The sequence below is a fragment of the Helianthus annuus genome, chromosome 6, assembly GCF_002127325.2.
Source record: "Helianthus annuus cultivar XRQ/B chromosome 6, HanXRQr2.0-SUNRISE, whole genome shotgun sequence".
NCBI classification, from domain to species: domain Eukaryota; kingdom Viridiplantae; phylum Streptophyta; class Magnoliopsida; order Asterales; family Asteraceae; genus Helianthus; species Helianthus annuus.
In genome coordinates, this window is record NC_035438.2 from 70,811,754 (window position 1) to 70,822,893 (window position 11,140).

The 11,140-nt window shown below is 42.6% G+C and overlaps 1 protein-coding gene across 1 annotated transcript; it reads left to right on the forward strand.

Moving 5' to 3' along the window:
- Positions 1-1,343: 1,343 nt before the first annotated feature.
- Positions 1,344-2,714, forward strand: LOC110944856. Its single transcript, XM_022186501.1, has one exon. It carries the CDS (start codon positions 1,344-1,346, stop codon positions 2,712-2,714), a length of 1,371 nt encoding a protein of 456 aa, XP_022042193.1.
- Positions 2,715-11,140: the final 8,426 nt, after the last annotated feature.

The following is an 11,140-nucleotide window of genomic DNA, read 5'->3' on the forward strand; positions in this document are numbered from 1 at the left end:
TAGCAATAAGTTGGCGCCCACCGTGGGGTTACGCCACTTATTTTTCTCAAAAGACCAGTAGTGTAGATTCATTTTCTCCAAAATCATCATGTCCGAAAGTGAATCTCCTGGCGAAGTTAACCAAGTGTCACGAACTCCGACACCGAATGCTAGCCAAATGTCACTATGGTGCATCTACACCTTTCTCCACCCCGGGAGGTACTCCAACGGGAACTGTATTCTCATAGTTTGCATCTTTCCAAACACCAACCCCATCTCGATCCAGGGTTCATTCTTCTCAAGTAGGTGTCATGAACACTCCAGAACACGTCGATTTGACGCCGGAGGGAGTAGCTCGATATTTTCTACTACTGAGATCTCTTCTCAACCAACACGTGAGCCAACAAAGAGACAAAGGGGTGAGGACCAGGCTAGATTATGACGAGCCTAAACCCTCACTATCACCCGGTCCACCACCACTTCCTTTCACCGGCTCACGGCTAAGCACTTCTCACTTTGAAGCTGGCCCGAGTGTGTCAAGCCAACCGTTCAACCCAACCCCTCATGCTTATGGAAGACCAAGTCCAACTACGTTCCCTCTATTTACTTCTCAACTCGTTGTAACCGATACACCCTTTGGACATGAAACCACTTTTGAACAATTATGGCAGTCACCAGCTTCAAATGTTCCCCCTCCTGTGACCACTACATGGGAGCAAGCCATGGCAGTTTTGCCTTTGGCTCAGAGTGCAGCCATAAGCACTTCCATGGGAACAAATCACACAACGACTACTGAAAGCTTTCAAGGCTTTAACCTAATGCCACAAATGATGGCACAAATGATGGCACATTTTCCTTGGCCCCAACTCATAAACCAAGTGTTGAATACCCACCAAGGAACAACGAGTCATAACGCAAGGGTAGAGGAAGACCTTGCTAAACCCTATAAGCCCAGCAACCTTTCCTGTTTTTTCCAACAAATCGCCGATTATGACTTTGAAACAAAGATCAAGATGCCATCTTACATAAAAGAATATGATGGAACGAGGATCTAGAAGATCACCTCCAAATCTTTACCGGTGCTGCTCGAATCGAATAGTGGTCTAACGCTGAGTGCTGCCTCGTGTTCACGCAGACTCTCATAGGATCCTCCAGAATATGGTTTAACGACCTACCTGGCGGAAGCATTCGAAGCTTCGATGATTTAAGCAAAGGTTTACTGGCCAATTTTTCACAACAAAGGAGTTATGTTAAGGATGCCACAGTGATTTTTCAAATAAAACAAAGAGATGATGAAAGCCTTCGAGAATTCATTGAAAGGTACAAGAAAGAAGGGTTAACATACATAGGTGCTGATGAAAAAAATGAGGGTGGCAGGATTCATGAACGCCATCACCTCCAAATATCTTACAAGGGACTTCAACAAGTGTCTACCCAAAACCCTCGAAGAAGCTCTTGAAAGGGCCGAAGCTCATATTCGAGGAGAGGAAGCCGTTGACATCAAGGAACAAAGGAAAAGGCCACCTAGTTGGCGAAGCAACAGCCTTAATAGGAAGAAAGAGAACTTTAATTCCTATGACAAACGTCCTAGAAGCTCAGATCAACGAAGGACTGAAGGTCGGAACCCTCCAAGCAGGGAGGAGACCGTAAACTTCACAGCTCTAACAAAAACCCCACAAGAGATCCTTGCTACCGAAGAAGTAAAAGAAAGCTTCCGACCTCCTCGACCCTTACCCAAGAGCAAGAGAAATGAAAATTCCACTCAGTATTGTAAATCCCATGAAGAAAAAGGCCACCATACAAACGATTGCTTTCAACTCAAGAAGAGAATTGAAGAAGCTGTCAAGTCCGGAGAACTAGCCCATTTGGTAAAAGGGGTGAGGGACAAGATAGCCGAAGGAAAAAGCAAAGAAGTAAACATGGTGACTTTCAATGAAAAAGCTTCCCACAAACGGCCACGCTTGGAGGCTTGGGAGCTTCAATGTGTCTGCTTCCCACCACCAGAAGGGAACTTGCTCTCGAAACCTTTGGTGGTTGAAGCAACTGTGGGAACAATTAGAACAAGCAAAGCTTACATTGACACAGGGGCAACTACCAAGATCATGTTCGAAAAATTTTTCAGTCATCTAAACAATGAAGAATGTTCTAAGCTTCAACCACCTGAGTCCTCTACAAAAGGTATCGCTGATATACCCCTCAAGCCTTTGGGCCAACTAACCCTTGATGTCTATTTTAATGAAGGCAAGATGGAAAGAACCAAACCACTCACTTTTGTGGTTATCAACATTCCCTCCAAGTATGATGTAATCATAGGAAGGCCAGGGCAAAGTACATTCGGTATGGCTGTTTCGGTTAGTCAAGGCACCGTGAAATTCCCTACCGGGAGAGGAATTGCAACCCTTCAACATACCCAAGAAGCTTACATGGTTGAAGGGGAAAGCTTAAAGAATGAAGATGACGAGCAAGGGCTGATCATAAACCCCAAATATCCTGAACAAAGGATAAGGGTTAACACAAGCCATTCCAAAGAGACCTTCTCATACCTTGAGAAGTTGCTAACCCACAACATGGACATCTTTGCATGGTGTCCTAATGACATGACCAGCGTCCCTCGGGATATTGCCGAACACGAGCTCAAGATCCCGCCAAACGTGAAACCCATTGTTCAGCAGAAAAGAAGTCTAGCCCCTGATCGAAGCCTAGCAGCATGCAAAGAGGTTGAAGGGTTGGTATAAGCTGGCATACTCCAACAGGTTATGTATCACTCTTGGATAGCCAACCTTGTGATGGTTAAGAAGCCCGATGGGTCATGGAGAATGTGCATCGATTTCAAAGACTTGAACAAAGCTTGTCCAAAGGATTGCTATCCTTTGCCCGAAATTGATCTAAAAGTAGACTCGCTCACAGGCTTTCCATTCAAGTGTTTCCTTGATGCTTATAAAGGCTACCACCAAATCTAAATGAAAAAGGAGGATGAGGAAAAGACGGCCTTCCATACCGACAAAGGTATTTTTTGCTATCAAAAGATGCCTTTTGGACTAAAAAATGCAGGGGCAACCTATCAATGATTGGTAGACAAAGCGTTTGCTGAACAAAAAGTCAGCAAAAAGGTAAAAACATGGAAGCTTATGTAGATGGCTTGGTAATCAAGAGCAAGACTGAGGGCGAAATGCTTGGATATTCAAGAAACATTCCGAAACCTCAGGAAAATAAACATGAAGCTCAATCCCGTGAAGTGTTCATTTGGTTTTGAAGAAGGTAAGTTCTTATGGCACATTGTAGGCAAGCAAAGCATAAAAGCCAACCCCAACAAGGTCAAAGCTATATTGGATACAAAATCCCCACAAAGTAAAAAGGAGGTTGAAAGCTTGAATGGTAAGCTGGCAGCCCTGAAGCGTTTTACCTCCAAGTTGGCAGAAAAGTCCCTTCCTTTTTTTAAAACCCTTTAAGGGTGCACAAACAAAATGGACTTCAGGTGGATCGAGGAAGCGAAAGAAGCCTTCAACCAAATGAAACAACACCTGGATTTATTACCAAACATCGCCGCTCTTAAAACAGGGGAACTGATCTCTGTCTACCTATCAGTTGCTGAGGAAGCAATCAATGCAGTCCTGACCTTCGAAAGAAACAAGGCTTAGGTACCTGTTTACTTCTTCAGTAAAACTTTAAAGTTGGCAGAGACCAAGTATCCCCTATTAGAAAAACTTGTTCTTGCACTAGTAAAAACAGCCAGAAGGCTTCAGAGGTACTTTCAAGCACAACCCATACAAGTGGTCACTGACCAACCAATCAAGAATATGCTTGAAAAACCTGAAACTTCTGGGCGTTTAGCCAAATGGGTTGTGGAACTAGGTGAACACAACATCACCTACGTTCCAAGAAAAGCTATGAAAGCCCAAATCTTGGCTGACTTCATTGTCGAAATACCCAAGGAAACGACTACAGAAGTTAATACAACTACCACTGAACCTTCTGACCCTGAAGCATGGAAGCTTTTTACCGATGGAGCTTCCAGCGTTGAGGGGTCAGGAGCTGGGCTCATTTTAATCAACCCTGAAGGGTTAGAATTTACATATGCTCTTCGACTCGAATTTCAGACCACTAATAATGAAGCTGAGTACGAAGCATTGATAGTTGGTTTAAAGATAGCCAAAAAGATGAAGGTTCAAAAGCTTCAAGTCTTCACAGACTCATTGCTTGTGTCAAGCCAAGTCAATGACAACTTTGTAGCAAAAGAGCCCAACATGAAGAAACATCGAGAAAAATCTAAAGAGTTGATGAACAAGTTTCAAGCATGTACCATCAAACAAGTCCCAAGATCTCAAAACAAGAGAGCCGATGCCTTAAGCAAACTTGCCTCTCTCACGTTCGCTCATCTTACCAAGAAGGTATTAGTTGAAGTGTTGAAAACTCCCTCCATTCAAGAACTGGAGGTTCAAGATGTGATCACTGAAGAAGACCCTAATTGGATGACTCCTATTGAAAAATTCCTCAAAAATGGCGAGTTACCCGTTGACCAGATGGAGGCTGAAAGGGTTCGAATCAAATCCAGGAAGTATGTGTTGCAAGGAGAAATCCTTTACAAGAAAGGTTACCTTGCACCACTACTAAGATGTGTTGGCCCGGAACAAAGCCAATATCTGATCAAAGAAGTTCACGAGGGGATATGTGGAGCTCATTTCGGACCAAGATCGATGGTTGCAAAGCTGATGAATCTCGGGTATTTCTAGCCTTCTATGCATCGAGATGCCACCGAGCAGTTAAGAAAATGTGAAGCTTGTCAAATACATGCACCAGTGCCCAAGAGCCCAAAACATGATCTCGTTCCCATTTCTTCAGCCTGGCCATTCCACAAATGGGGAATGGATATTGTTGGTCCAATCCCACCGACCAAGGGTGGGGTGAAATTCTTATTGGTGGTTGTGGATTACTTTACCAAGTGGCCTGAAGTCAATCCACTTGCAAAGATCTCGGGTAAACAAGTCATCGACTTTGTATGGTAAAGCATTATTTGTCGCTTCAGGCTGCCGGGAGTATTGGTCATGGACAACGGGAAAGAATTTGCTGAGAAGCTTTTTAGCACCTGGTGCAAGGAATTCAGAATAACTCAAGTGTTCAGCTCAGTTGCATACCCGCAATCCAATGGCCAAGTCGAAAGAACGAACCGAACTATTGTAGAAGGAATAATGACTCGATTGGGGAGACATGACAACAATTGGCTTGAAGAACTCCCAAATGTTCTATGGGCAATACGAACAACAGAAAAAACGAGTCACAAGAGAAGACCGTATAGTTTGGTGTTCGGATCAGAAGCTGTAATTCCAGCCGAAATCGGAGTTTTAACTCAAAGAACACTCAACATGGACCTCGAATCAAACGACAAAGAGACCATGTTGAACTTGCAACTCCTCGAAGAAATCCGCGATCAAGCCGCTATACAAGAAGCCATGTATAAGCAAAAGATGGAAGCTTATTACAACACAAGAGTAAAGCATGAACGTTTCAAGCCAGGGGACCTCGTACTCCGAAACAACGAGGCCAGCAAGAAAGAAAACCAAGGAAAACTTGGCCCAAAGTGGGAAGGGCCATACACAATCCTTGAAGCTCACAAAGGTGGATCCTACAAAATGGCCGATGCAGAAGGCAAAAAGCTTCCCAGGCATTGGAATGGCAAAACCCTTAAAAGTTTCCATGTCTAGCTAAGAAAGTTTAGACATAACTTGTCTTAAAATGTATTTCAAGAGTTGTTATATTCCCCTTTTGTAAACGAAAAATCCTCTTGAATGAATGACGAAGCTTTTATCATAGTTTATCTTACCTATCTTATAATCGGGTTGAGAACATAGCAAAAAACTCCATGGCAAGAGCCATGTAAGGGGTTGAGCTCCCAGACCACATCGTTCAATAGGTTCAAGGGTTGAATGAACCTATATAAGGGGTGAGTTCCTATATCAGTACAACTCCATGAGACTTCGAAAAGTTTTTCAACAAACTTGTCTCATAGACAGGTCCGAACAACCTACGCCAATTGTTCCTTAAACCTTAGAAAATGGTTTACAAAGTGAAAATACACTAAGTAATGATATAACAAAGGATAGACAGCATGTGCCCTTTATCTAATGAAGCCTTGAAGCTAAAGTGACTGCAACACTAAAACTTCTTAAGGAAAAATAGATAAACAGACACATAAACAAACAAGACAATCATGATCGTCAACACATATAAAAAACACAAAACATCAAACAGAAAAGTTCTATGATCATAGCATAAAAGGCCTTAAGGGACATAAAACTTAAATATTGTCCAAACAGCCATCAAGGCTAAACAATTATCAGAAGAAACCTTAGGGGTTTCCACAAAACCTAATTGTTTAACATACAGAACATAGCATTGTTTTAAAGGTTGCTAAGATAGCTACGAATAAATTGTTCAAACGTTAAAAGAAGGCTTTGAAGCCCAGTTCCATCACCCTTTCCTTTCTTAGCTTTCTTCGCCTTTTTGGCCTTTGGGTCACCACCACTAGCAACGCCCGAAACTTCAAGGCTTGCTTCTTTAGAACCATCCACATCATCTGAGAAGGTTTCTTCACTATCACCTGAATGGGAACGCTTCTTGGACAAAGATTAAAGCACTTCAGAGCAAACTTTCTCGTTGAGCCCAGGAGGTTTCAATCCCTGCAACACAGAAAGAGGCTTACCAAAGCAGGAAGAAACCTCACTTACATAAGGATAAGTCAACCGTTCCATGCCACGAACGGACTCCTTAAAGACCTCTGAAGACTCGGGACGAAACATAGGACACTATTCCAAAGTTTGTCCCGACTCATGAAGCCTAACACCAACAACCAAACCTAAATGCTTCCCATAGTTCAACAACTTTGTGTAAACATCCCCAAGGGCAGAATTAAACTCAGCAGAGTGTAGGAGATAAGTGATAACCTACTGAAAACCATGCTCAATAAGCCACTGGTTATCACCAGTAGCCTGAACCACAGAAGCCTTCAAGCCTTCTTTCTCCTCTACAAAGGCTTTCTTCTAGACATCCAAGGCTTCCCTATCAGGCTTCAGTTGTAACTTATCTGCTTCCATCCTCTTCTTTAAATCCTCAACCTCAATCTCATGCCTACGGGTCAGCTCACCAACTTTTTTCACCCAAGCTTCTTCCTTTTATGCAAAACCATCAATATCCTCTTCATGGCTGCCATGGAGGCCTTCATCTTGTCCTTCTTCTTCGAAAACTCATCATACTCCTGTATCCCTTTACGAAAATGAGTAACACCCTCAGCCAACAGGGCAGAAAGGTTGCAGGAACTTAAGATCAACCTAGAAAGCATAGTATCACCCTCCATCTCTGATATGGAACCTCGAACACCGAGGGGAGAAAAGTTAGCCAACACATCAGCACAAACGTTGGCATCCTTGAAACTATCTCCAAACTTAACACCCCAATTGGGGACATAAATCTCATCCTCACTCAAACCTTCAATATCCTTCCTTGGCGAACCTTGAACAGAAGTCACCACCACCTTTTTACCTTCAGACTTTTTCTTAGCAATGACAACCAAATTCTTTTCTTTTTCCACATTACCACCGGGACCTTGATCCCCAGAAACCTCGATGTCATCAATAAAAACAACGTGCTCAGATGTTGATGATTGACCAGTAGCTTTCAACATACGACGGTTTGAACGGCGGGTGGAAACCTTGGGAACAGTAACCTTTGTGAAACCTTTGACATTAACATAACCCAAACCCTCGAACCGATGTTCAGACCCTCTAACAACAGCATCATCACCCGCCGCGGCCTCAGCATCCATGAATGCAACATCCAATGTATCATCACTTTTGACGAAGTCCAACGCAGACATAAAAGCAAAATTCATGTGAAACAGGGTATAAGTAAACAAATTAAAGGAATATAAAAAGACAAAAAAAATAAAATGCATACCCCGACCATTCCTCATAAGAACTGGATCCCGATCAGGTTTATCCCATAATTTGTTAATACCCAACAACACAAGCAAATGTTCAAGAAATGGTCGAACCCTCGAAGGACATTCCTGGATGGCCTTAAGAAAACAACTATTTAGTTCAAAATCAGAGGGTTTCGGTTCATTGAGAACAACGTCTGGGTGTCTCCAAATCATCTTGAAAGGAACAATTGACTCCAAGACCCAAAAGAACTGGTCCTTCCAGGCACCAAGAGTGGTAAGCATGGACGAAACCAAGCAAGTATCAACTTGAGATGTTTCACCAATCACCATTATTCGCTAAACGGAAGAAACGACGGAACGACAACAAAGACGAATCATACCCGGAGGCTCGACACAAAACCTCAAAGTGCAAAACCCTAGCCAAACCCTGAGGATGGATTTGACCAAAAGAAACTCGATAATATTCTAAAACATTTAACACAAAGATCGAGAATGGATGACGGAGGTTGGAAAACTCGAAATGATGACAATACAAAGCGATCGACCCAGGAGGGAATTGATCAATAGATTTGTCACAACCTAGTGCAACCGAGTTATACTTCAAGCCAATACCCCATTCGATACAAAACGCCTCCACTTCCTCCTGAGTGAAACGAGAATAACTGACCGAAAGATCTTTACGAGCACCCATGATAAATGATTAAACGAAGAACAGAGAAAAAAAGAAGGCAAGATAATGACTAACCTGAATGTGAGAAAGGATCGATGATATGCATGAGAAAACAGTGAAGATAGTTATTATGTGTAAATAAAAAGAATAAAACCGCCGCCTGTGATAACTGCCACCCAACACATCAGTTGTCATTTCAAAAATTCAAAATCTCAACTGCTCAAGAACCCTTGAAGCCTTCAAGCAATAAAAACAATGTGCAAAGTCAGAAGCATTTGAGCGTACATCCCAAACACCTCTGACTTGGGGGGCTGATGACTGGGGTAGCTCAAGTCTCAATAAAATGACTAAAACACATAACAGCTTAAAAGGTTCAAAACCACGAGCTGTAGTGAACTGCAAATAGAATAAGCTGTCACACCCCAACCGATGGCGGAAACATCGGGGCACGACACTGAGCGAAACAGATTGTCCAGGAGAAATCCATAACAACTAATATTACCGAATATTTAATGTTACGTCCCATACCATGACATATCAAGCAAAATAGTTATTACAGACATAGTATCTCAAAGACAAATAAATTGTTCCGACAACTCAGATTTATTTAATTCTTTTCTAGACTCTCCTAGCTTGATTCCACGAAGTCCAACAAACATAGCAAGCATCCTAAACACCTGTCACATACTTTAAATAAAAGTCAATACACATAGTGTAAAGGTGAGCATACAAGTTCAATAGTATAATAGTAGCGAAAGCGATTTACGCATAACCAACATGTAACACGTAGAAATTTGAAGCAAGCAGGTTATCGACAATGAAATATGCACAGACATGACTTCGAGTTGTAGAATGCGCAACACATATCACCACTGTGACACGTGAAGAAATACCCTTAACAACCCCTGTCCACGACAGGTGCTGAGTCCAAACTATAGTACTATCGTTGCTAAGGTGTCAGGCAACAATCACTGTGTAAACATAACATACAAGCATTCAACGAATAACACGTATAACATGCAGAGCGGTTAGCGTATAAAAAGTGTTTGCGTTGTGTAATCTATGTGATTTGATATAGGTAACGTATGTAACACCCAAAGGTGCGCAAAGCAAAAAAGGATCGAGTATACTCACAGTTGATGGTAACTACTAAACACGAACTGTATTGGATTGAAGGGAGCGCTTAGAGTGAGCCTGATCAGATATCGACAGTGTAAGCGTTGAACAGTGCATAAAACGGTGTCGAGTGAGCTAAGTGACAGGTAATGACCCGGTCGGATGACCGTCCGGACGGATGGTCATCCGAACGGATGACCATTCGGTCGGAGGATCATTCGTCTGGGGAGGATGTGTTTGTGTATGAACTTTGAAGTTTTCATCGTAGCATTATAAAAAGTATAAGGTGTTTCTATCTATCAAGTCGTCGGGTCGGACAGTCATCCAGATGGATGGCCGTCCGCTCGGATGACAATCCGAGAGGAGACTAATATGCTTTGAAGTTTTTGATTTGTTAAAGTGTTTAAAATCACGATTCACTTGGTCGGATAGCCGTTCAATCGGATGGCTATCCGATCGGATGGCTGTTCGACCGAGCAACTGTTTTGGGTTGAACACCTGTAAATCAGCTAAGTTGAAAGTTTAACCGAGACGGTATGACTTCGTGTCAAACAACGGAAACCTCATCAGGTCCAACTCATCCGGTCGGGCGGGAATCACCCCGTTCGATCCGAATCAGCTGTTCATGACGGTGTTTCATGTTCAACCCGTAAATCGGCCATCTCTTTGATAGAGATCCGTTCTCAAACCGGCACTTCACCAGAGAATGTATAGAAGGCCCGAACGAGCTCAGCTCCTATCAGTTTTGAGTAAGAGTTAAGAATGTTGAAGAAAAGTTTGAATCACTTGAAAGATGTTTAGATTTAGGTGAAACCAGTGTTTAAACATTGTTGAAATCCTTTAGATCTGAGTTGTTCTTGGTGAGATGATATCACACTTCAGTGTTCATAAGAACTCCATGATGACATCACCCTTGAACAGCCCGAATCAGCAGATTTCAAGGTGAAATGGTGAGATTTGATGGTGAAATTGATGAGAAAGTGTGTAAAGATCAGAGAAGTACAAGATTTGAGATGAAAACTTACAAGAATAGCATGGAATCGAGAGGAAAGTGGTCTGAGAGTGCGTGGGTCGGAGGAGAGCTATCACATCACGTGAACAACAATGTGACTGCTGGTATTTATAGGTGAAGAGGATAGAAAGGCGGTGGAGGTTGATGGGTCTGATGGCCTTCCGATCGGATGGCCATCCGATCGGATGGTCATCCGGTCGGATGACCATTCGATCGAATGGTCCTTCAATCGGATGGCTTGTGCAAGCTGGTTTCCGACTTTTCGTTTCGTGCGTTGAGCGTTGCGTTGCGAGTAAGCGATGCGATAGTATTAAACAATAGTTACACAAATAACATAACCACTAATAATCATAAAAGTAAACCTTAAATTTCGAGTTCGCGATGAGATTGCGTTGCGATAGAGTTGCGATTGCGTTTGTGAATAAACACC